This window comes from Sarcophilus harrisii, chromosome 4, assembly GCF_902635505.1.
Source record: "Sarcophilus harrisii chromosome 4, mSarHar1.11, whole genome shotgun sequence".
Classification (NCBI taxonomy): domain Eukaryota; kingdom Metazoa; phylum Chordata; class Mammalia; order Dasyuromorphia; family Dasyuridae; genus Sarcophilus; species Sarcophilus harrisii.
Genome location: NC_045429.1, coordinates 311759435 through 311786754, shown reverse-complemented (window position 1 = coordinate 311786754; position 27320 = coordinate 311759435). Strand labels below are relative to the sequence as shown.

At 35.9% G+C, this 27320-nt stretch overlaps 2 protein-coding genes across 3 annotated transcripts in view; one reads left to right on the top strand and one right to left on the bottom strand.

Annotated features, from left to right (window-relative positions):
- The window catches only part of FAM20A (FAM20A golgi associated secretory pathway pseudokinase), a 68574-nt gene extending 66831 nt beyond the window's left edge, over positions 1–1743 (top strand). The window contains exon 11 of the mRNA XM_003768562.4: positions 968–1743. Coding sequence (XP_003768610.1) covers positions 968–1232 — 265 coding nt within the window. The 3' untranslated portion in view covers positions 1233–1743. The remainder of the gene's footprint in view (positions 1–967) is intronic.
- A 125-nt stretch (positions 1744–1868) lies between these two features.
- PRKAR1A (protein kinase cAMP-dependent type I regulatory subunit alpha) lies at positions 1869–26797 on the bottom strand. 2 transcript variants are annotated; one of them, XM_003768563.4, is made up of 11 exons: positions 26448–26797; positions 21778–21960; positions 17254–17424; positions 15572–15663; positions 14834–14895; positions 11787–11833; positions 11141–11299; positions 10760–10820; positions 9581–9702; positions 8735–8816; positions 1869–7531 (listed from the first exon to the last, which is right to left on the bottom strand). In XM_003768563.4, the coding sequence occupies exons 2-11, from the start codon at positions 21949–21951 to the stop codon at positions 7359–7361; spliced, it is 1143 nt and encodes a 380-aa protein (XP_003768611.1). In that variant the 5' UTR covers positions 21952–21960; positions 26448–26797; the 3' UTR covers positions 1869–7358. The 2 variants fall into 2 exon arrangements, with proteins under 2 accessions (XP_003768611.1, XP_031821556.1); XM_031965696.1 differs by lacking the exon at positions 26448–26797 and adding an exon at positions 26040–26216.
- Positions 26798–27320: the final 523 nt, after the last annotated feature.

Sequence of the window (27320 nt, the reverse complement as noted above, 5' to 3'; positions counted from 1 at the left end):
AGCAAGCCCAGGAAATCAAGAAATCTATGCCATTCCCAGATCCTTACCTGCTCAGTACCTTAGGAATAGGAATAGGAATAATTTAAATTGGGATTACATACTTGTAATCCCAAATCCTGGGAATAATGAGGCTGGTAGATCTCTTAAACTTGAGTTCTAAGAAGCAGGTGGACCATGCTGATTTGGTGTCCAGTGTTCACTGGGTGGTATTAATATTATGAAGCCCCAGAAATGGGGGGCTACCAACTAAAGAAGGGCAAAGCAGTCCTTAATGGAAATGGAGATCAGAGCTCCTGTACCTACTAGTGATTAGTGTGAACAGCCCTTACATTTCTAGCCTTGGTGAAATGGGAGAGCCAATCTTAATACATTAAGATGTTGTAAAAGCTGGATTCAATATTTTACCTCTCTACATTTCTTCCCAAGTCAGTACTAAACTACCCTGGAATACTTCTGGGGACCAAAGCCCACTTTGAATTTGGTTTGAGTTTAGTAGTCACTAACATAAGCAATGCAGTATCACATGCAAATACACTTGAGATTCTTAATTTGGAAATCCGTATTTTTTCTAATGCTTTGATAATTTGTTTATACACATATATAATTGGTTTCTTTTTCAATTTTGTGTATTTAAAAATCTTTTTTTTCTGAGAAACAATAAATTAAATGTGATTCACCAGACTGCAGGTCCATGACATTAACAAAAAAGTTAACTCCTGGCTGTTATTTTTATCTGCAACATTCAATATAAAAAGACCAAAAGGTTCTTTTTAGGTCAAGGACAACAAATCAGGCAAAGGTCCTTTACATTTGTCCCTATCTTCTCTTTTTGCTTAGTTTTCATCATAATGTATCTCTGAAAACATTTACCAAGCAAATGAGCTAATGTAGATAGTTTAAAAATATTTTTTGTTTGTTCCCCTTCCCTTACCCTCCCCCCCCACCCCATAATTTCTTGTCATTTCAGGATAAAAAAGAAAACACTGCTGCACCTGCAGCTGCTGGCCCATCCAGACTACAAATTGAGTGATGTGATGAGGGAATCACTTCAAGAAGACCAACTAACTCCTGTCCTCACAGAACCCCACCTTCTGGCCTTGGACAGGAGGCTACAAGTCATCCTAAAGACAGTGGAAAGATGTATAGGGATTCATGGAGAACAGAATGTTGTAGCCACTGAATCATCAGAACTTTTAGACCCAAACTCTAACCAAGTAGATTTGGCAAGCTAGGATCTGGAGATTAAAATGGAAATATCAAATTTAAGAAAAGGTCCCAGGAGACAGACAGTGGACTGATCATCAATTTCACCTGTTATGTCTATTTCTGGTCCATGCTGAGCTATCACAATCTCAGAAAAGATGTCAGGAGCTCAGTTGATTCCAATAAGCAACAAAAGTCTCCTGATCTTGAACTTCATTCTTTGAAGCAATATTTTTATAGCAGTTGTTGCCATATTTTCCCTAGAAGACAGGAACTCCACAAAGCTCACAATACTGCCCCTGGGCATCCAGCATGAACCCAGGTAGAGAAATGGGTCTAAATCAGTTATCCTCATATGGAGATTTCAAGTTTTGACACTTGACTCCTACTTAAAGGAATTAATGCAAACAAGAGTCTTTGAATAAAAAAGACAACAAATTAAGTGTACAATTACTCCTTGATTCTAGTTTTGATTCTGTGAATGATGAAAAATGCTTTGGATACCCAATGCAGGCTAAAATAAAAAGTTGGAGAAATGGAGTAATCCAACTATAGTAAGTGAGGTTCTTTACCATCACCATCCCCACCCCAACCCCACCCAACCTCACCCCACCCTCCCCCTTCCCACCTTTAGAGCTCAATTGAAATACAGTGATACCTCTCAATGCATTCCAAAGACACACTTTATCAGAAGCTTTGTTAGCAGAGGCAGATATAACAACAGTTATAGAGAGCTTTAAAGTTTGCAAATAGCATTACATACATTTAACCTCACAACAACCCTGTGAGGTAGGTTTAAAATACATTAAATCTTCCTGGACATCAGAAAAGGGAAAAGTACATTATTTTAGCTAGTATTTAATGTCAAATATTCCATAAGACAAAATATGAATGTATGAGGGCCTTGGGACAGGAAAGAAAGAGAGCTAACCCAGGCACAAACAAGGAAAGGTTAAGTCTGCTAGAAGACAACAATGGATGTGTTCCTATGCCCCTAGCAGCTCCCAGATGACTTTCATTAACCATAGCTGGGTTAGTCCCTAAAATCCTCTTCAGAGAAACTGATCATCCCCCACCCCATACCCTATTGGTCTAAATTGGGTTTATATTCAGAGTCTACTACACAAATAGGTATAGGGTCATTTTCTAAATACCTCTCTTCCCACTTGCTGAAGACTGAAATTCTTTAGCACAGGTTAGTCTCATTCCAGAAATAAAGACTTAAAATGCAATTGCTTAATTGAAGTGCCACAGTGATATCTATCCTAAAGCCTCAACAGTTGACAAATGAGACTAACAAATTCTTTTCCTGTTTTGACAGGCTATTAAGAAAGTAGGGTAGGGATGATTCCAAAAGCACAAAGGGTTTTTCCATCTGAGCCCTGAAGTGGAGCTGAGGGAAAACTCTAAAGATGAACTCTTTTTGAGGAATGTCACAATTTTCCTAAGGTGAACCATTAACTTCAATTGTCAAAATAAGGTGTTTGAGGGGGGGCTATTTCTCCTACACACACAACTTAGGAGTCTGTCACAAGTCAATCAATACTGCTTCACGCTATTCATCAAGCTTTCTTTTAGCTTTTTAGCCACATTAATTACAAAATAACATTATTCTGAGAATTTGAGATACTATTATTCTACACAAGGTTTCCTAGTTCATTAGCCATCATTCCTATTTATATCATCTGTATCCTGTAGGAAATGGGACAATCAGAAAGAGTGCTAAAAAGCAGGCTTAGGAAAAGTCCAGGTTCAAAGGACAGAAGCTATTAATCAGCTAAGGGGTCACAGTGATATTATTTCAGACTAGCACAGCCCAATTCCAGTCTTAAAATGAGTCACTTAACTGCTACAAGTACACAAACATTCACAAACAAATTTGGCTGTTTTTGAAGCTTGTTGCCTCTACAAGGAGAGAAATGGGGCGGAACTGAGGCAGGACAATAATCTTAATAGCTAACATTTTTAAAAGCTTCTTTTCCCCTATCCTGCATTTCTCCTTTTTGACTCACAAAATTCAATTGGAAACTTTTGACTACTAATGTAGTCCAAGAAATGATAAATTGAGCTAAGAATTCAAATTTGGCTGTGCAGGATACCAAACCATTTTTTCTTCAACCTGGTATTCCAATATTCTTTCTGACCAAAATTCAAAGGGAAAGAGGTGGGCTTTGTTTCCATTCATCAAAAATACCAGAAACCCCAAACTGCCACTGTTAGAACTACCTACCAAACATGTTCGTTTTGAGTGAATTAATGAAATTTCTCTAAATAATGGTCTTACTGCCAAAAAACCGAATACCAAATAGAACTGTATAGAGGGAAAGAATGAGAATTGGTTGAAGCTTTCTCCAAATGTCAGGTTGAAGGGTAAAACTTAAGTTCAAATGAGCTTTACAAACAAAAATAATAACAAAAATAAGGTTCTCCATCTAGTGGTAGTTTTTTGTTTCTTTTTTAACTCTGAAAGCTGTTTTACACTTTCTACTAAAAAATGCACAGGCAGGAACTGTTTTACAAAATGAACAGAGTTGCATTTGGTTGAATTTTAGGGTTGGCTGAGGATGAGGTCACAGAACTGAAATCAAGAAAACAACATTAGCTCTGCATGCATATCAGAGCTGGTTATCATGGAAAATATCCCATGAACTAGGAGGGGGAAAAAAAGCCCACGTCACCTTTCTTACCCTCAGGTCTACAGACTCCAAGTTTTTATGACTAAGTTTTGGGAGGCATAATAAGGAGCTACCTAAACACGCATTCTCAATGTCAATTTTATTCTTTTAGAAATATACCGGGGAAAAAATTTTGGTCCAGACTTGTGATTTCATTAAGGAACTCAATGCAAATAGGCAATTGCACTATTAATTTATAGTCTTAGAGACTTACTGAGGGGCACATAGGCAATATTTATCAGAGGCGGGACCTATATCCAGGCCTTTCAAACTCTGAGGTTACTCTATATATGACACAATACTGGGAATAAATGGAAGAAACATCACTTTTAGCTATGAATTTACATTTTGGGGTAAAAATGTTGTATTTTTAAAATTCAGTTTAAAATCACAAAATCATGTCAAGAAAAATTGTAGCAACATGATATTGGTGAAAATTCAATAAGTATTTACTGAGCTCTTATTATATGCAAGGCACCATGGGGGATACAAAAAGGAGTAAGACACAGACTATGCCCTGGAGAAGACAACCTCCAATTTGAGCTATCATTTTAGTGCTCTGCTTTGGCAAAGGGCACATATAACTAAGGATCCACCCAAAGGAACTGCTGTTGAGTTGGATTCTCTTTTGGCTGTATCTATTTTATCCATGGCCCCCAAAACAATACTGAACATGTTCAAGCTGTTTGCCTTGGAAAGCAACATAAATGGGGGGAAAAAAAGGGTTTTTTTTTTTTTTTTGACAACATCTGAATATAAGTTTCATTACATGTGAGAATAAATACATTCACATGAACTAAACTGCTTATGTATTAACAAGCTAGAAGTCTTCTTTCTACCTACGGTCAAACATCTGAGGACTGACCAACTGGAAGCAAAGCTAATGTGGAGTTAAATATAAAGCTAAGCAATATGTCAAGCTTTATACCAAATTAATAAGCTGACTCAGGAACTATTGTTTTGGTTTTCTTGTTCTTTTATAAAGTCTAGGAAAAAAACTCAAAGGTATTAACTTTCTGCCTTCAGAGTAGGAAAAAAAAAGTTTTTGCTCTGGAGGTCCCTTCCAGCTTTAAGATGCTATGATTAATATAGTCTGCCCAAGACTGACAGTACTCTCTTGCAGCAAATTTATCATCAAAATATATTTCAGATCCATTCTTTGGTTGGTAAAGACTAAAATGGGTCTCTCTGGAAGTAAACTCTTTTTAGTATATTAACATAGTTCTACACTAATTAATTTCTAATTATAATCATTTCTGTTTGCTGAGATAAAAGATTATTATTGAAGGGGAAGAGGATTATATTTAATAATTTAAATCATTTTTTATTTACTTTATCTACCATTAGGTCAATCTTTAACAAAAGCAATAGAATATATTAGGATATACAGTATACAGCCTGATAACAATATAAAAATGGTCCGCTGGTCATCTACTGGTTGCTTTCTAGGGCTGTAGCTAAATGGAGCTTTTGAAAAAATGAGTTCTAAAGCCCTCAATGTTAGTTACAGCAACTATGCCAATTGTGGTTTCTCACATATATTTTAAACTTCATACAATGGTAAAGCTAGCACTGATTAATGTTTAACCTAGACTTAGCTTATCTTAAAATCTTTTAGGGTAAAGCTAATAAAAGGGAGTAAAAACCACTAGTTAAAAGACTCTAATTAAATTAGAATGCAAGCATTATTATATTTATCTAAATAGGTACAGCTACATGTATATAGATCTATATAAATATATACTGGAAGTATGCATTTCTGTGGCATTCTAAACTTGTTTTAAGTACATTTTTGACATGAATAAGGATCAGTTTTTACAATAACTAATGTAAGAAGATAGACAGATAAAAAAAATAATTTTTAAATTGAAAAAAAAAGATACTTATACATGAAGGTAAGTACAAGAAACTTCACTCAACATATTCTTTTCAAAAACAAATATTTATACACAGTGATTTTTTTTTTAACCTTCCCAAGGCTCATGCCTTAGGATTTGAAAACCATTTAAATCTCAGAACAAAATACACCATGACCAATGTAAATACCCAGGAAAAAACAGAAAGCATTTTAAGCCTATTACATAACAAATACAAAAAATGCTTGTCTCTCACTCCTAGGTACAATTTTCCTCTATAAGATTACAATGAAAATGAAATCTAACAAAATTGCTTACATTATGAAACTGTGGAATTTTGTTTAAAAAAAATAAAATCACTGACATATTTAGAATAATATAACACAAAGCCAGTAAATATTGAAATATATTAAAGACTCCGAGACGTTTTACTTAAAGATTGTCCTAAAACTTTAGGTTGAAAGGAAAAGGAAGCCTGACATGGCATTCTACATAAATTTAAAAATAAACACACATACTCCCAACCCAGCATAACTTCTGGTTAACACAGAAGAAAATTAAATCATAAGCATTTTTAGGGATAGGAAAAGGTACCTGACACCATATTTGATCCACCTCACAGTTCCCACATTAGCCACAGCACCTCCATTAATCCATGGTGACAGGTTTTCCACATGTATACACTCCCAGTCAAACCAATCTCCTGAAATCAGGCAGAGAAACTTATACAGAAATTAAAGAAAGAACATACAAGAAGCAAAGTCTACAAGGAGAAAACAGAAAATTTATCTCAAATTCTTGTACTGAATCCAATGCCTGACATTTAATATTTGGCACTAATTGGGTAAATAGAGGATTCATTCTACAATCTGTGAATCACTGGACAAATATCATTTAATATTAGTCCAATTTTTGTTTCTAACATTTGGAATCAGGCTGAGAAGTAGATAATGGCAGCTGGATATATGTCAAGCAGAAAAGCTTCTTCTATGAATTAGGAAAGTTACATCAATATCTAGAGTGAGCAGAAGCAAGCAATTAAACATGACAACCAAAGAATCTGGAGGTTTTTAAGAAACAAACCATAGTAAGTCATTTGAAAACCAACAGACAATGGACACATTTCCTGCTATCTCTAAACATCATTTGACTAAAGCAAATGCCTCTCCACTGCACTGAGAATTAAAGAGTACCCATGCATTTTTTAAACTTCAGAGATGTTTTTTGACAAAAACAGCAGATAACCACAGTCTAAAATATGCTTACAATAATTGGAAAAGCATGTTTCACTTTTTAACATTTTTCCACTGTTATAGTCTTGCTCTATGGCAATTCATTTGGTGGTGGGGATCACCAAAAAGCATGGCACTCACTGCCAAAAGCTGGGACACTAACACTGCACAAAGAGAAGCAGTAACAGCAAAGTCTCCATATAACTCTATTTATTAAACTGGACACAGAGCACTTTTAACTAATGCTCCAAATTAAAAATGGTGCAATGAAAGCAACTTTTTTCTTTTTTTTTTATATAAACAGACAGGAAGCCACAATGACAATGGCCACGTGGTGCTGCAAATGAGGAAAAGGACTGGTGAAGCATGGGCTCAAGCAGGGGAGCCACATTTCAGACAGACAGTGACACAAAGCTGTTGTACTGCTGGATGTTGCGTTTGAGGATGTCTGAGCAGGGGCCGAGAACACGTTCAAATCGGGGTCGGTCCAGTTTAACACATTTCAAGGGTCCACGAGCAACCACTGTGGCAGCTCGTGGACGATTCATCAAAAGTGCAATTTCACCTGAAAGGAAGAAAAGAGAAAATAAGAGCAGGCTAATTAATATCAACCATTTTGAACATTAGCATTCTTCTAGGCCAGGAGTTTTTTTTGTTTTGTTTTCTTGAGGCAATTGGGATTAAGTGACTTGCCTAGGGCCACACAGCTAGGCCTGAGCTGTCTGAGGCCATATTTGAACTCAGGTCCTCCTGACTTCTGGGCTGGTGCTCTATCCACTGTGCCACTAGCTACTTTAAGGCCAGGAGTTCTTAAACTGGGGTCCATAACTTATTCTTTTTTTTTCTCATAATATTCTTTCTAAATTTATATAAATTTGGTTTCTTTCATAGAGCCTACATATTTTATATACTTAAAAATATTATGAGAAAGAGTCCATGATAAGAATTCTTTTCCTAGGAGATTTCTGATAAACTAGGACTAGGGATTGACTTAGGGAGTTTCCAACAATATGGGATATAGAACCTTCTCTGTAATTTTTAGGGTCACTGCTCAGACTCATACAACTAATATGTGTTGAAGATGGGTTTAAACGGATATTTTCTGGGCTCCAAAGCCAGCTAGTCACCCAACCTCTCTACTGATTATAGCCAAGAAACAGAATAATCAGATAGAGAAAGGGAGGTAATAAGCATTTATATGGTTCCCTACAGTGCACCAGGCACTTTGCAAAGGGCTTTTTATCTCATTTGATCCTCACCACAAACCTGTGAGATGGATGCTATTTTTATCCCCATTTTCAGCTGAGGATAGATAGTGAGGCAGAGTTTAAGTGACTTGCCCAGAGTCATACATCTAGGAAATATCTGTAGCCAGATCTGAACTTCGGTCTTTTTCACTCCAGGTCTAGTTCTCTATCCACTGTAACAACTAGCTACCAATGAACATATTTCAATCATTTATTAGAGCACATTAAAAAAAAAAAAAAAAAAAAAAAAAAAGTGAACAAAAGGCAATGATATGCCTGTATTAGACAATTGACTAGAAGTCAATTGTCTTATGTAACTTCTCTACCAAAGTAGTCTAGAACAAGAATCCTGAAATCTTATACCACTTTCCTAAAAATGTCCAAAAAAAAAAAAAAAAAAAAAAAAAACCTACAGCAAAAGCTGCTCTTCTTCAAGACATAAGAGAAGAAAAGTCCCAATGAAATATTACAGTTTCTCATGAAAAGTTTAAGTACAGGTAGACTATGAACTAATCACATACCAAAATAATCAGAGGGCCCCAATCTTCCTACTTCAACAAATTCTTCATTCTCCGACCTACGCTGTAGCACAGCAGCTGAACCCTACAATAAAACCAGCACATTTTTTATCAACATTACAATTGGCAAATTCTTTTAATCTATTTGTACAATTTCAGAATCTCAGCAAAATATATCAACTAATCTTTCAAATCTACCAGTTTTTAACGTGAAAAAAAAAGTTTTTTTATTTCTTTGCCTTTACTGCCCTCTTATGGCAGTGTTCCTTCCAGCAAGCTATAATAGAACCAGTGATATAGAGGTTTCTTTAAAAAAAAAAAAAAAAAAAAAAAAAAAAAAAAAAAACCTTGGATCTAAGTGTTCTGTTTCTTTTCTTCACAATTTCATGAAAGTATAAATCAGTCTTCTAGAAAATATCCTGAAATATATTTCTTCATTATGACTTACCACACAAACAATACTGACATATACACTGACATTCACTGTGTACTTATTAGTTTATTCACTTAAAATATGTTCAATGACAGAGATCTGTTTAACTAGCATGTCAATTAATCAGGCTGAGTCTGAGATAAACTCTCTTACTTCACTGTCTAGAGTACCCCTTGACTGCATTTTTGTCTCAGCAACTGAATTTATCTAAGCAACAACCTTTAGCCAGTGTACCAAACAAAACAGCATCCAAAAGGTATGGATATCATGATATTTCAGTAGGTATCATCAGAACTTATATTTAATCAATACCAGTGGTTCTGATTTTCACATGTTATTTTCCTAGTCTAAGTATTTGTAAAAGTTTCCAAGTTTTAAGTTTCTTTTCTTGTCCTTTGTAAATAATCTATACTTACTTCTAAGATAATGAAGAATTCATCTCCTGGTTCTCCTTGCACTACAATCTTCTGCCCATCTTCAAACTGAACAGGTTCCAATGCATCAGCTACTGTAAGACGCTCCCATTTGTCCAGAGACTCTGGAAGACAAAATAAAAAAGGTTCCTTAGTATTATTTAGTTTCTCTTCCCACAGCCATGAGTATGACATCACTGAATCACAAAGTATCCTTGGCCCTTAGATCTTCACTTCGAATTTATTTGCCCTAACTAATTTCAAGTACATCCAAAGGCTTCAGTTAAAAGCAGCTGTGCAATCCAAATGTGAAAGAACACACTTAATAAGCACAGAACCCAAAACAACTAGTATTATTACTAATTATTTTATAGGTTCAATTCATTGTAAAAACATTGAATGACATAAAATCTGATTCAATTTTTGCTAATTCTCCTATAAAGATTTGCCTCCAACAACAAGATTCACATATCTTATGGACACATCATGTTTCTTTAAGTAAAATTTTGATACCTTTTTTGGGGGAGCTGAGGTAATTTGGGTTAAGTGACTTGTCCAGGGTCACACAGCTAGAAAGGATTAAGTGTTTGAGGCTGGATTTGAAGTCAGGTCTTAACTTCAGGGTTGGTGCTCTATCCACTGTGCCATCTAGCTGCCCCTCCTTAATTAAAGTCTTAAAACAATCCTTCCTCATACCTCCAGAAAAAGAAGTGATATTGCTTGAATACAGACAGAAACATGTTTTCAATTTCTTTCATTTTTTTTTTTTTAGTCAAGTGTTGTACAAAATGACTAGTATAGAAATGTTTTACATAATTGCATGTGTATAACCTGTATATGATTTCTTACTGACTCAGGAAAGGATTAGGGAAAGAAAAGGGAAAAGAATAAAATTTGGAACTCGAAACTTTAAATAAAAATGTTAAACATTTTTTTAAAAATTGCTGGAAAGAAAACTGGTAAATTATAAAATTACTGCTTTCTAAGTAATCAGAGACCTCCATAAGATGGAAATTCCACATATCACAATGATAAGTAAAGAGATGTTTCTAAAGCACTCAAGATGAAAGTGTCAATGACAATTATGACAACAATAAAATGATAATTATGGCAACAACTCCTGTACCAGCATAATTAATAGTTCAATAAATTAATTTCAATATTCACAGTCCACCAACTCACCTAAAATAGAAACTTTGCTAAGGAATTCTTCATACATCTTCCTCTTTCTCAATGTGCTTCCCTACAAAAAGAAAGAAAAACTGAAATTCAATCTAAATGTCTAATTGCTACTCAATTCTGTGAAAAAACAAAAATGAAGCTTCGTATAAAAAAAATAATTCAGTAAGTCATTTTTAAAAATGCACTGAATACTTAACAATCCTTGCTGTAAGGTTTTTTGAAAACATCTAGGTAATTGCAAAGATTTCCTATAAACAATAACAAGTGGCAGGGGACAGAGGTATTCAGATCTTAAGCTAACAACAAGACATAGCCACAAGAAATTTCCCTAACACCACTCTGTGAAATTACAGCAAATGAGAACTCTAGACAATTTTTTACCATAAGGATTCTTCTGTAGCTGTCTCGGTCAATGCCCCATAATTTCACATTTGTCTTAGCTTTGACAGTTGCTGCTCTAGGAGTTCCATAAATCAAGGCAAGTTCTCCAAAGCTCCCTCCTTCTCCAACACTGGTTGCCCACTCATTGTTGACATAGACCTAAAAAGCCAAAAGATATGATTACATTGTTTCTAGACAAATATGTACATAGAACAAAAATCAGCTATTTTCAAATGTTTGGGATCCTGCACTTTTATTTCAGGATATCAAATACACAAATGTTTAGAAATCAAAGGAAAGAACACCATACTTATAGTTTACACTGAGTATAATTAGCTATGTATTTTATTTATTTAATAAAGGCCATCTACAGGTGCAGGGTAGGAGAACAAAAAAATTAACCTAGAGAAGAATTCAAAACCAGTATTTAATTACAAAACACAAATAATGAGCATCACCACCCAATGCTCCAAAAAGCTTACCTAACTCATCAAACGATTCCGAAAAGGGTATGAATGAATACTGGTTTTACTCACTTCTGAGACAGAACAAAATACCTATTTCTTTGGCCATTAGTAATAATATTTCCTACTGCTCAAAGACAATAGCATTACATTTGTGACTTAAAAATATTTTTATATCTTACATCCATCTCTCCTTGATCAATCACATAGAAGTTATCTCCTTCATCACCTAAAAGAAAGAAAACCACATTAAAATTATTTCAGAAAAAAAAAAACATATTTATGAAGTACTTATATAGAAAAAAAATTCACAAATGGGACAATTGTAGTGTGTTAAATGCTGTAGAGGCATCAGTCCTTTGAGAAAATTCCTTAAGAGGCACAAATTTACTCATTTTTCTTGACTTCCGCAACATGTGACATGTTGAATACTCTTGACTTCTTGGATACTATCTCCTTTCTTATTTTTTTTCTCCTGTTTGAAAGCTCTTTTTAAATGTCTTCTTTGCTGAACCATTCTTACTTTTCTTGGGTCAATATACTCCAAAACTACAGAGTCCCTTTTTCTCTATGCTTTCTCTTGACCTCATTAGTTCTCAGGAGTTCAATTAGCATCTCTACATAGATGATTCTCAGTTATACATATCTAGCCACAGACTCTCTAGAGAGCTCCCATCTCATATTACCCACTGCCTATTGGACATTTTAAACTAGATGTTCCAAAGGAATCTCAAATTCATCAGGTTTGCACCAAAATTTGTTCCCTCCTAAATTCATCATCCCTCTTTTAAATTTTAACTTTATTTCTGTCATGGACCCTGTCAGCTTTAAATCACTCAAGATTAAAAGCCCCAAGTTATCTTCAAGTTCTTTACTTTCTTTCACTATACATATCCAATAAAGTGTCAAATCTTATTGACTTCTTTAAAAATATCTCATATTCATTTCCTTTTCTCCACTTTCATGGTCATCATTTGTATCAGATCCTTCCCTGGACTACTGTAACAGTCATAACCAAAAAAAGCTAACACCATGTTGGAGATTCTTGGAGATCCCAGGAAGTCCTCTGGGACTCAACTGGTCAGACCTTATCTAGAGTATTGCATTCAGTTCTGGCACCATGACTTAATCTGAAGAGTATACCATGGGAACAACTAGGATGGCAAAGTATCTTGAGTCTATTTCGTATGAGAATCAGGTAAAAAGAAAACTCAGGGCTATGTGATGACATGACAACTGTCTTTAAGTATGTGAAGAGCTATCACATAGAAAAAGGATTAGACTTGTTCTTTTTTGCCTCATAGGTCAGAACAAGGAACATGTGGAAACTGCAAAGAGGCCAATGTAGGCTTGTCAGGGAAGTTTCCTAACAATTAGAGTTGTCCAAAAACAAAATGGGTTGCCCTGAGAAGTGCTTGATTCTCTCTCCTTGGAATTCAAGAAGAGACTAAATAATTTTCTGTCAGGTAAGTCATAAAAGGAGATTCCTTTTCATGTTGGCCTGGACTAACTGAGGTTCCTTCCAACTCTCAAATTCTGTGCTTCTATGATTCTGTTTGGTTTTTCAAATACTTCCCCAACCTGGACCCAAACTGTTTCTCTAGTTTCATTACACCTTATTTCCCTAATTTCTGGCCAAAATGCCTTCTTGTCCATTCTTCAGACAAAACATTCCATATTTGGTATTTATTTATTATTACTTGCAAATTGCCTTAAAAAACAAACTTTTTGAGAAGTTTCATTTTTTTTTATCTGTAGCACCTAATTTAATGCACAATGGAATAACCATGTCACTTCCTTTGATTTATGATTAACCACATCTATAAATTCTGGTGGCTCCTCATTATCCACAGAATCAAATACAAACTCCTCTACTTGACATTTAAAGACTTGCACAATCTAATCTCAATTTACTTTTGCACTTATTACACAAGACTCTTCTTCACTCACTGTCATAAGTCCAACTGGCATTCTTGATGTTCTTCACATGATTTCTCATCTACATATATATCTGCAAAGAATATCCCTTATGCCAGTAAAACACTCCCTATGCCTCTTACAAAACCTCATTTCCCTCAAAGTTTATACAAGTGCCAATCTCCTACATTAAATTCTTCCCTCTAAGTCTTAAAACCACACTTTCCTCAAAAATTACCTTGTATTTGTCTTTTATATATTTTGGGTATATATACACACAGATACACATTATCATGTATCAAAATACAAAAGTGTAAGTAAAGTTCCTGTTGGCAGGAACTATTTATTTTTCTCTTTGAATTATGGGAGAGAGCAGATGCTTAATAAATGTTGACTGCTTAATCCAAAGGGAAAAACCATCAAAAACATGAAAAGTAAGTAGAATAATTAAAAAAAACACAATTAAAAAAAAGTCGTGCCACTGACACATTGTTGGTGGAACTGTGAAGAGATCCAACCATTCTGAGAGAGCAGTTTGGAACTATGCTCAAAAAGTTACCAAACTGTCTTAAAGGAGGGAAAGGAATCCACAGGTGCAAAAATGTTTGTGGCAGCCCTCTTTGTAATGGCAAGAAACTGGAAACTGAGTGGATGCCTATCAATTGGAGAATGGCTGAATAAATTACGGTATATGAATGCTATGGAATGCTATTGTTCTGTAAGAAACAACCAGCAGGATGATTTCAGAAAGGCCTGGAGAGACCTAAATGAACCGATGCTAAGTGAAATGAGCAGAACCAGGAGATCATTATACATGGCAACAAGACTATACGATGATCAATTCTGAAGGACGTGGCTCTTTTCAACATTGAGATGATTCAAACCAGTTCCACTTGTTCAGTGATGAAGAAAGTCATTTACACCCAGAAAGAGAACCATGGGAACAAAGAACACAACATAGCATTCTTACTCTCTCTATTTGCTTGCATTTTGTTTTCTTTCTCAGTTTATCTTTTTCTTCCTTCTTGATCTGATTTTTCTTGTGCAGCAAGGTAACTGTATATATATATATAATGCATCCAACATGTGTTTCAACATATTTAACATGTATTGGACTACCTGCCAGCTAGAGGAGGGGATAGCGAGAAGGAGGAGAAAATTTGGAACAAAAGGTTTTGCAAGGGTCAATGCTGGAAAAAATTATTCATGCACATGCTTTGTAAATAAAAAGCCTCAATTTAAAAAAAGAAGAAAAAAAGGCAAAATAAATAAATATATAAAAAAATAAAGTCGTGCAAATGATGGTTCTTACCTTGTTGAATTACAGTCTCTCCAGCAATAAAGGAGGCTGGGAACATGGCATCAAAAATATCACTGCAATGGAGAAAAATACTGTTAATGTTATATTTTAAAATATGCTTCTATCTAAGGATATGCAAAACTTGAGTGTTGGCTATTTTAGACTAGGCTGCTATCAAAAGGATTTAAGTTCTATCTATGTTAACATTTAGCCCATTTCTAAAAATTTTAACCACAAAAAATAATTAGGGCAATTTACCTAAAGAAATGACAAAATCATCCTGGTCCAAGAAAAAAGACCTTTCCCAGACACCTCAGGGGAAATCTATTCAACAACACAAGGAGCCCGAGAACAAAAATGACCTGGCTGAGAGTACCTCAAAAATGCTTTATTACTTTATAACCAGCTTAGCCCCAGGATATCAATTCCTACTCTTGACTGTCAGGCAAGACTACGATTTGGATGGATTATCTTCCCTACTATCAAACTCAATCTCATCCCTCCATTGGTATCTCTATCCTATTCTTTCTCACCCATCCATCTTCCTGTCTGGAACTCCATTACCATGCTAATAAGTCGTCTTTCATATTAAAAATGTGATTCCCCATTCCAGAAATTACTTTATATTTGTAAATGCCATTCCCCCTCCCCCCCAACTGAAAGTAAGCTCTTTTATGGTGCCTGGTGTTTATTTTAAATGCTTGTTATTTTAAATTGAATACTAACACTGCCAGGCAAAGCAAAATCTACCTTCTCTCGTTGTCATCAAGATGTGAGAACAATACATTCTTCTCAATGGCTTTAGCTAAAGCAGCCATAGTCTTGTAATCTTTCGGAATAACCTAGAAAAAATTTTTACAAGATCCAATGTCACAATTGCTTAAAAAAAAAAAAAAGTATACATTTTGTAATCTGTATACCAACTTAATACCAAACTAACCTATGAATACTGAGACATCACCCTTTCAAGCATTAATTATGATAGTCTTCCAACAATTGTGATTCTCACAATAAATAACAAATGCTAATGATTAATCTATTTAATACTCAAAGCAAGGTTGGTTTCCAGCTTAAACTTAATAAAACAATGTGTCAGCATTTTCACTCTTTCTGTCACTGTTGGCTTGCATTTTTGTTTTCCTTCTCAGGTTTTTTCCTTTCTTTCTAGGTCCGATTTTTTTTGTGCAGCAAGATAACTGTATAAATATGTATACATACATTGGATTTAACATATATTTTAATATGCTTAACATGTATTGGACTACCTGCCATCTGGGGAGGGGGTAGGGGAAGGAAGGAAAAATTTGGAATAGGTGGTTTTGCAAGGGTTAATGTTGAAAAATTATCCATGCATATGTTTTGTAAATAAAAAACAGTAAGAAAATAAAATAAAATAAAATATAGGTATACTCTCAAAAAAACAAACAAACAATATGTCCATACAAGGTATGCCAGAAGGTGCAAGTAGGTGGATACTTATGGCTCTGTGACTGAGCAAGGGATTTAATTTGTCTCAGGGGAAAAAAGGGTATGAGGAATGTGGATCTCAAACTACTTTCTGAAAGTTGACAATGCTTAACAGTATCTCTAAGTAAGGAAAAGTCATTTTTTTTAAAGTAGGCATGGCACTGATCCTTTAGGGAGAGTAAGATGAACTGACTAAAGGGAAGTCTAAAGAAGAAGGAAAGTGGAAGATTCAGAAGAAAGAGTTACCAATCATGAGACATGCAGAGTGTCTAAATTCAAATCTTGCCTATCATCTACTATCTGTGCCATCTTGGCAAGTCAAAAAAACTCTCTAAATTGCATTGTGCCCATCTGCAAAATGAAGAGGTTAGATAGACTAGATGACTTCTAATGTACCTTTCAGTTTTAAATATGATTTTAATATAACAAAAACAAGGAGTACCTACTTTCCTCTTCTGTAACACAATAAGCTTTGAAGTAGGAAAAGATTCAAATCCCAATTGTAACCAATGGTGTAAAAATACTAATGAATTATTTGTAACCTTTTACTGGCAGCCTATAGAAATCTGAAGACAAGATTTTACAATAGACTGTTGATTTTACAATAGACTGTTATAAGTGAGAATATAGAGAACTTCAAGTTTTTGCTTAATCAAAGTTTAAGTTATCCATTTTGAGCCTTGAGGACATTTCTCAAATTTTTAAGTGGACTTACAAACATGAGCCAATTCCCACAGATATTTATAATATATAGAAAGCATATTATCTTAGTGGGTTCAACAAATGATATTTAATTGGCCTTAAGGTCAGTGTGTGTGTGTGTGTGTGTGTGTGTGTGTGTGTGTGTGTTGAGAGAGGTGGAGGATGGGGGGTAATGTTCTAAGTTTACTAGTCTGTCATTGATCTCAAGATCTGAGACAAAGTAAGACTCAGATCTGGATGGCCACAAACTGAAAAAGAATTACCTTTCTAACATATGATGCAGCATCTTCCTCAGTATACACCTCTGCACTGATAGCCCCCCTTCGCCTCCGACCCTTAACCACAGGATTGGGAGGTGGAGGAGAAACTTCTTCTTCCCTTGATTCAGATTGGGTACTTGCTTTCTGCAGATTCTGGAGCTGTTTTGTTTCCTCCTAGAAAAAAAAAAAAAGAAGGAAAAAAGATATGTTCAGGGCACAAGATCATCCATTGTAGAAAACTACTATTTTATTTAAATCATCCTACTTTTCCTCTGGAAAAGGGGGGGGGGGGGGGGAGTTAAATAAGGAGAGGGCAAAAAGAGATACTAAGAAGATCTGTAAGAAATACTCAAAATTCAGCATTCGTTCTCAAATGGGATTAGATGTTATATTTCAAATCGAATTTCTTTTAATCAACTTTACTAATGACAATCAGGTAGCATTTTTTGAGATTGGAAGATTCCACATTAGGTGAATTTTTTAGATAACTGAAACTTACCAAAGAAGTACATTTTTTTTTTACATCAAATCAATAAGCATTTATTAAGTACCTACTATGTGTCAAGATACTTTTGCTAAGCCCTGGGGATAAAAAGGCACAATTATATCACATATATTCTGCTACTTTAAATAGGATACATTTTAACATAATTTAAACTTTATCGATTAGCAACCATCAATATAATCATGATTTATTGTATTGCAATTTATGAGAACAAGAGCCATTCCCAAGAAACAAATGGTCAAAAGGATATTAATAGTTTTCAAATGAAGAAATCTAAGTTTATCAACAACTATATGAAAAAAATGTGTAATTAACAATAGAGAAAATGAAATTAAAGCACTTTTGAGGTTCTACTTCACACCCATAAGATTAGCAAAGATGATCCCCCAAAAAGAAAATGACAATTGTTACAGGGACTGCAGAAAAACAGGTACACTGCTGCAGTGTTAGTGGAGCTGTTAGTTGGTTCAGCCATTCTGGGAAGCAATGAGAAACTATGCCCAAAAAATTACTGTATATAAGCTACTATATACCACACATAAAAGGCACATAATCTTTGGCCCATGCATAGACTTTGCACTATAGATATATTCCCAAAGAGATCAAAAAAAGAGGGAAAATGCCCATATGTACAACAATATTTATAGAAACTCTTTTCAAAATAGCTAAAAAATAGAGATTAAAAGGGGGACCTACTTATTTAAGAAAAACTAAACAAATCATGACATGTGAACTATTATAATGGAATATTATTGTTGTAAAAGAATTTAACAGATAATGGTAAAATGTCTATGAATTGATGCAGAGAAAATATATATAATAATTTGGGCCTCATGTCAAGAAAAACTTCCTAATAACTACAGCTGTCCCAAGAGAAATAGACTGCCCTGAGAGAATGTAGGTTTCCTTTTTTTAGACGTCTTCAAGCAAAGGTTGGCTGACCAAACAATTGGGTAGCTAATTGTAGAGATTATTCTAATAACTGGTTAATTATTTTGTTGTTGTCAATGACAATTTGCAACTCAGATTAGTATGATTCTGAGCTTGTAGTCCTCTAAAACCCTAAATCTTTTTTCAAATAAACTTAATTCTAACCATTCCTCTATTTTGTACTTGTGAAACTGCTATTTTTCCTCATCAAGGATAAGACTTGACGTGTATTTCTGTAGAATGTCAATCTTATCAGATCCATTGCAGGGCTCTAACTTATCAAAAGACTTTGACCCTGTCCTCCACTGTGTCAGCTATCTCCCCTCAGTGTTGTATCACCTGCAAATTTGAAGTATAGCCATTTCTGCCTTCATCCAAGTTACTAAACCTCATATGGCAAACCATAGATCCATGGAATAATTACACTGGAACATTTCTAGCCAACTTAACAACGAATAATTAACAACTGCTCCTTTAGTTAAGACATCTAACCAAAACGGGTCCATTGTTGTTATTATTTTTAGTCCACATCTTTCCACCTTCTTAAAAAGAAGTCTTATCAATAGTGTAACCAAAATTTAGATAAACTACTGTCTCAGAATTCTCCTCATCCAATAATTTAATGTCAATAAATGAGGTTATTCCAAAATCAAATTGCTTGGAAACCATAACTTTAATGGTCCATTAATTTTCTCAGAAATCAAGGTCAAGCTCATTGACTTATGGTTTACAAATTGTTTTCCCTCTTTTGAAAACTGTGGTAACATGCTTTTCTCCAATAGTGTAGTTCCATCTCCTGATCTTTCATAAACTACTGCTAGAAGTGGGTCAGTCATTTTTGTCAGTTCTTTCTGTGCCTATGGATCTAGTCTCTAGTCTCTCTAGACCAGATGACTTAAATCATCCGTAGGTACTCTTTTACTATCTCTTTACTTCTCAATTCGCAGAGAACACATTTTGTTCTGCCATCTTCAGTGTAGTGTACAAGTCACTAGCATAGCAAAGAACAAAGAATATAACATAGAGCAGTCTGCCTTCGGTTTTTCAGTTATCATTTGATCCATACCCAAGATCAATTATTTCTTTGATCCTGTTTATCTCAACCTAACTTTAAAAAAAAAAAAAAGATTAAAAAAAAGTTTTGTTGTCCTTTGCTGTCCTTGTCAGCTTCTGCTCATTCTCAACTTTCATACTAGTGATACTACTTTGGCCAGACTGTACTATGTTCATAATCATTCTGTTTTAGAAAACTCCTAGAACTGAGGACTTAAGTAACTTGATCATGATCACACAGCTTTAGGTTTCACAGGTAAGATATGAACCCGTCTTGACTCCAAAGCTAGTTCTGTATCTACTATATGACACTGCTTCTCAAAGTGGGTAATATTGTATTTTAATTTTAAAGTTTTTTAAAAATTATTCATAGCTCAGAATCAAAACTCCAACTAAAAATATCAATATGGTTCCTAAGGTAACTTTTCTATCCATGCGGAGAAGCAATTAGAAAGGTTCTATCAGCAAAGATTCTTAACCTGGGTCTACAAACTTTTTTTTTTGATATTTCTTAATTATACCTCAGTGCAATTAGTTTCCTTTTATAATGCTAGATAGTTTATATTAAGGTATTTAAAAACATTCTCAGAGGGGACCAAGGCCTTTCCAGATTGCCAAAAGGGTCCACAACACACACAAAAAGGGTTAAGAATTCATCTTCTAGAGAGATGATCTGGTCAGACAGCTCCATGACTTTAAATAAGTTATCCAGGATAGAGATGTACACAAGATCTCGGTTGTTTCATTCATCAGTCCTTAAGAAGAAAGTGAATTTAAGATTTATTCTCAATAGAGGAGAAAACCCTTACAGAAAACCGTGTTCCAGCAACATCAAGATTATATGATAATCAACTGTAATGGACTTGGCTCTTTTCAACAGTGAGGTGATTCAAGCCAACTCCAATAGACTTGTGATGGAGAGAGCCATCTGCATCCAGAGAGAAGACTGGGGACTGAATGTGGATCACAACATAATATTTTTACCTTTTTGTGTTGTGGTGTTTGCTTGCTTTTTTTCTCCATTCTTTTTCCTTTTTGATCTGATTTTTTTTGTGTAGCATGATAAATGTGGAAATAAGTTTAGAAGAATCACACATGTTTTACCTGTATTGGATTGCTTGCCATCCAGGAGAGGGAGAAAATTTGGAACACAAGATTTTGCAAGGATAAATGTTGAAAACTATTTTTGCATGTATTTTGAAAAATAAAAAGCTATTTAAAAAAAAAAAAGAAAGAAAGAAAAAGAAAAATGTGCCTCACATGAGTCAAGAGTTAATACAGAAATTTCAGAAAAATAAAAAACAAAGAGATCAGACACCTCTATATCACTTTCTGAAAAGGAAAACTGGTCAATTTTCTTTGTACAAATGCAAAGGATGTGATAAAAAAAAAAAAAAAGGCAATAACTGGGGCTCTCTTGATAGATCTACGCCTTTTAGAACAGAAAGTTTGATTCATCACATATAAAATCACTTTATATAATTATAGTATTTTTATAATGCAGCCATAGGCTAGGCTAAAATTTACATTGGTACTAATCATAAAAGAAATGGAGCTCCTCAAGTAATTATTTTTTTTTCTTCTTTTTTTGTTGTTGTTTAGGCAATTGGGGTTAAGTGACTTGCCCAGGGTCACACAGCTAGGACATATTAAGTGCCTGAAGCCAGATTTGAAGTCATGTCCTCCTGACTTCAGTGCTAGTGCTCTATCCACTGCACCAAGTAGCTCTCCTGGTAATTATATTTCTATAAATAGAACTTTTAATATATTCATTTAATATAACTAATTCACTATATAGCATACTTACCAATTCTTAATGAAGACACATCTGTCCTTTCAGATCTTCAGTTAGCCTAGACACTTTTGAATGCACTTAAAAATGATAAAATCAACTGCATTTAAAAATCTATTACTTTAGACTTTTCATAGAAAAAGGCTTACCTTCCCATTTAGTACAAAATTAATAAGATTGATTAGCAAGTAAAATTTATCAACTGTTTAAATCTCATTGTTCCCTTCCTACATTTTTTTCCCCTTACCTTCTCCAGTCTCTCAAAGTATTCCCTAAGGAATGCCATGGGTCTATCAGGCCGAACAGTACAGAGTTGTACAATGGAATCCTTGAGGAGTGCCTGGATATTATGCTTCTGGACATAGAGCTCACATTCCCGGAGGCTCCGCTCCTCCTCAGTGGTGGCGCTACTGGTTGCCATTGCCTTTAGCTGAAAGAAAAATGTACATATATATTTGCATAAACTATTTGGAAATAGAAAAACAAAACTCCACTTCTATTCTGTGCAATATTTTAAGCCAATGATTCACAGGACATCGTACAATTATGTTGAATGCTACTTTAGGAACTAGACTTGTTCCTTAATGAAATACTGTTTAACTTCATCTTTGATATCCCCCTCACCACCTTCTTTTTCAGGGGAAGGAAGGAGTAGGGGGAGAGGGAAGAAGGTGGAATTAAAAATGTAACTTTTTAAATGGAATTTAAAAAGAACAATTATTCTTCCATTAACAAACAAATTCATTTCCTAAGGAAAGATTGGTCACAGTGAATATTTGGAGATAGTAAATTAAGCTATGAACCTAGAATTTTTCAGCAGCTGCTGAAAAGTTAACTCCTTGAGGACATTTTATTGACTCTACTTCATCTTAATAGTATGGGATTATAGCAAAAAGAAGTATTATAAGAGTAAGATTCTAAACAACTGTGATTTATTCCTGATGTATATGCCTATCTACTTAAGAGTGTCCTAATATATCAGGTACATCAGCACTTGGCTAACTAACCAGTGGTCCTGCCTTTTTTTTTTTTTTAAACAAACCATAAAAGGAATAAAAAATAATAAAATTTGAAACCATTTTATTTCAGAAGCTCCTGTTTATGAAATGTTTGTTTATAATCATGACTGATGACTTTCCTCAGTAGCAGTTTCATCAAAATTTTCCTTTAAATAATCTTGAAAATCTTTTTTAATGTTTGGCTTAATGGAAGACAGATGGATTCTCATATCTGCTTCTGCATTTCAATATGTTGTTCTGGTTGAAGTATATAAAGAAAATCTGGTCTCACTCTGATCTGTAGTAGCCAAAGGGAAGAGAATTTAATGTTTTAATATTATGAAAAATTTTGTCTTTGCAGACTTCCTGAGTCTCAGAAACTCTTGGGATCCATAGACATACATTAAGAACTACTAAATACAGTTTAACCCTTTTATTTAAATGAGGAAACTGAAGTCAAAAAAAGTTAAAGTAACTTGCATAAGATCATTTAAAAAAGTGAGAGAGAGGACTCAAACCCAAGTCCTATGGTATTCTTTCCATTACACTATACTGCCTAAACATTTTAATTATCTTTAAAAGGTTGCAATTCAATTGGTTTGAATGGCTTTATAACATATCATATGCCTTAAAAAATTTATACATTTTTAAAAGTTCATTTGAAAATTTTTGAAACAGGTTCAAATTACTTTGATACAGGAATGAATAATTTACGAAATAAATTAGTTACAAATTGTCAGTATTAACTTAATAGTTTTTGTAATTAGCCATGAAAAACTACAATATCATTCATTTGAAATGTCATATCTCTCAATTGCAAAACAAATATCACAAGATAAGTTTATCAATCAAGCTCCAACCATGTTGTGGTGTTCCTCCCCCTCCCCCTTCTACCTTTAGCTTAAAATTAAAATGCAATTGAAGCTGTTAAAAATAATAATAATAATAATAAAAATCTTTTCCAACAGGGATATATTAATGAGTGGAGAATCATTTAAAACACATTTGACTCACAAGGTCTTTTTTGAATTCCTACACAGTCACTCCTTTTGTTTTGACAAACTCCATGATACAAGTCAATAATAAGTATACTCCTCATGCCTTCTCATCCTAAGTATTTTTTAAGAAAATAATTGTGAGATCCTGGACAAGGTGTCCTTGTATATGATCATATGAAGTAAAGTCTATTCTGTTTTAAAAGAATGGAATTGTTATTAATATATTATTTACTATTCACCATAGTAATGCATTAGTCCCAGATTAGACACACTAGAAGCACCTTGCTGCTGCAATTGATAAAAAATGGCACCCTGCTACAAAAAAAAAAAAAAAAAAAAAAAAAAAAGAGGCATGTAACATCCACTTAGATTGCACTACTACTCATTTTCCAAGTTATTTAACAATGTGAAATAAGGCTTCACTCTTATTCACAAGTACTAGGGAGATGACTGCATGTCAAAAAACCATAAAAACCAGTAACTGCTGAGTTAAATTGGATTTTTTTAATACTTCAAAATCTGAAATTATTTCACTTATAAATGAGAAAAGTTACCACTATGATAATAACAAATTAAAGTATAAATATTAATCCTATCCTTCTGAGTCAAACCACATTGTAGCTTAGTTTTTTTTAAAACACAGAATTACAGACTCGGGTTTAAAAGGGACCTCAGAGAAGAAAAAAGCTACACCTCTACTTTACAAATAATTAAAGGGAAGGGAAAAAAATACATAAAAGCATTCAATTCCCTGCATAACTTTCAACATGCTATCATCACCTGTTTGCAGACTTATTTTTAAGAATCTAAATCCACAAAAGCTCCTCCCAAACAGGTTAACTATTTTAGATACTACTTTTCAATGTAGTTCAGCAATTAATTATTTCTGCCTTGCGATTCTCAGTCTAGAACTGGCTACTGGGGCTAATAACTTTCCTTAGATTGGCCTCCATTTTGGCACTGGGAAATGTATTTGCCAAGCTGGTAATATTGTTTGGAAATGAAGTTCCCATGTTAAGAGAAACTTCTTGAACCTTCCACAATAGCATAAAATCTGTAAGAGTTTTGGGGATGGTTGTTATGGTTTGCCATGCCATGTGGATGTATATATACCAGACATTTTGTTTATTTAGAATTTCAGTGAACATATTTCTTCAGTTTAAATAGTTGTCTGTCAAATGATTTAAAATCTTATTTTGCCAAAATCTTTCTGCTTCAGAACAATTTCTATTTAATAGGAAATCCAACCAAAAGCTGAGTTGACAAAGACAGCAGCCTGAGGGAGAAGAGGCACAATGTTACAATAGAAGTATATTAATGATTTTGTAGCCCTTAAATAAAAGCTACATTGTAACTATTGTGGATCTTACAATTTTTCTCCTATAAAAACTAATTGTCCTTTTGCTTTCAGATCCTCAAATTGAAATAAATTTCTACCAAAATAAAAAAATTGTGGTCCTACTTCCATGTGGGGCAGAGGAGATTGGAGACCTACAAGAGAATTAAGTTATAATTCATTGACAATGTATAGCAGGACAATCAAGACTGCAGGTTAGGACGTTTAACCATAAATCAGTTTGGGTTTTTTCCTGTGGTTTGGTTTTCAAGGACAGCGGAAAAGTGCCCTTCACTTCCTCTATGCCCACAGGGAACTCCGTAAAAGAGTGGGAAAGAGAAGCCAAATCTCCATCCAGTAGCAGCAAGCAAGCAACAGTAGACGAAAAGAGTGAGGAGAGAGTGGTGTAAAAACCTGGTTTAAGAGAGAGGTGAGGAATAACAAAAGAAAAATCGGAGGGAAATTCGGCTCAATGGGGTAAAAAAAAGGGAAGAAAGTGAAGAAGATGAAGAGAAGAGGCTGGGGAGAGAGGATGAAAATAAAATGTCGTTATTACGGGAGTTTTCAGGAACAAAAAGATTTGTTAAAGCAGAATAGAGTGACAGATAATAACAATAGCACGTATCTATAATAACAACAATAACAACATATACACGTAGCGCTTTACGATGTGCAAAGCGCTCTAAAAATATCTCACCTTAAGTCTCACAATCACAGGAGAGGTATTATTGTGTATAGAACATTTTAAAGTTCGAAAACCACTTTCACATATTTTATTTTACTGGATCAGATGCAGATGTTTCACTTTCAGCAACGGGAGGAGGGGGAGAGAATCGCAGTAACGAGAAAGGAGGGGGCTGCTCAGGGATGGGAGAAGCAAAGGGAGGGCGTGAACGAGCAGGGATTGGGGAGTGCGACTTGTAGACGGAGGAAACTGGAGTGAATGCTTCAATGGGTGTCGGGGATTGCTGCAGAATACCGCAATAGGGGGCGGGGGGCGGGGGGCGGGCGCGGCCCCGGAGGCCTGGCGGGGAGGGGGAGGGGTGATGACGGGTGGGTGCGGCCCTTCCCTAGAGCGCTCCCCGAGGCGCCATCTTGGATCCCTCCAACCGCAACAAACGAATCGGCCCGGCAGTGAAGCGCGACCGAGGCCCGACCCCGGACACGCTCCACTTACCGAAGTGCTGGCAACCGCACGCTCACTGTTTCCTGGACTGGGCGGCTGAGAGCCGCCTTCAACCCGGTTTGCGTCTCCCCCCTCCACCTCGGCGGCTCTCAGGTGATCTCGGCTACTCGGAGGCCCCCCCAACCGGAAACGAAACAGCCACGACCAATCAGCGCTCGATCACTGACGTCAATGGGCCTCGGTCTGGTCAAGGTGGTTGCTCCGGGCAACCTTAAAGGGGAAACTACCGCCCCTCCCCCCTCCACAGTCCCACTTTTTCGAACCCCACCCCCTTCCCCCCTTCCCTAGGGATTCTTCTGCCTTTGACTCCTTTCTCCTCTTCTGCAGCCTTCCCCCATCCCTCCCTTCCCCTCCCCCCCCTTTCTTTTTCGGGTCTTTTCCAACCCACGGTCCACTCACCTGCTTGTCCACAATCTTTCCTCTTCTGGCTCTCCTTCCTTCCTTTCTCTATTTCTCTTTCTCTATAGAGCTATACCTCTCTTTTCTGACTCTCGATCTCGATGGAGACGCTATGTGTCTAGAGTTCCTCGGTCCCCTTTTTTTCTCCCTGTCTCCCTCTTTCTCTCGGTCTGTCGGTTCTTCTGTCTATCTCTCGGTCTCCTCGAGCTCCACCTCTTCTAGTAGAGCTCCACCTCTTCTCGTGGGGCTCCTCCTGTCGCTGCTGTTGCACCCTGTTCCTCGTCCTTTTCTTCCTCTCCTCTCCTCTCCGCCGCCTCTTCTGACTAGTCTGTCTTGTCTCCCCCTTTCCTAGCCCCAGACTCCCTCACGTGGGCAGAGAGGAGGGGGCAGGGAGGCGCCTCTGCAGCTGCGCCCTCTTCTCTGCAGACCCTGTGGGGGGTGGGGCTGGAAGGGGGGGGTTGCGGGGAAGGCTTCGTGCTGTTACTAAGGCCGGGGCGGATGCTTAAGGACTGCGGCTACTGCGGCTGAGGCTGCGGCTGTGGATGCGGCAGAGCTTTGCTACCATGGCAATGCCTGCAGTGTCTGGCAGCTGCAGTGGCACGTCCCAACCTGGCCACTCCCTGCCCAGAAGGCTCTTGGCGGCGCTGGGGGTGTGAGATAGACTAGGTTATTCTCTACAAATAAAAAACCATCAGCCCCATCATTCTTCAGAGAGGGAAACTGAGGTCCAATAAAAAAAAAACAGGGGGGGAGGTCGGGGGGAGATAACTCTCCCATCCAGGGGATTAAGTAGTTTAATCATAATTCCAACTCTGGGTCCGTGGGAATCTGGATTCTAATATAGGTGACCTGACTCCAGTTTTGCTCTGACAC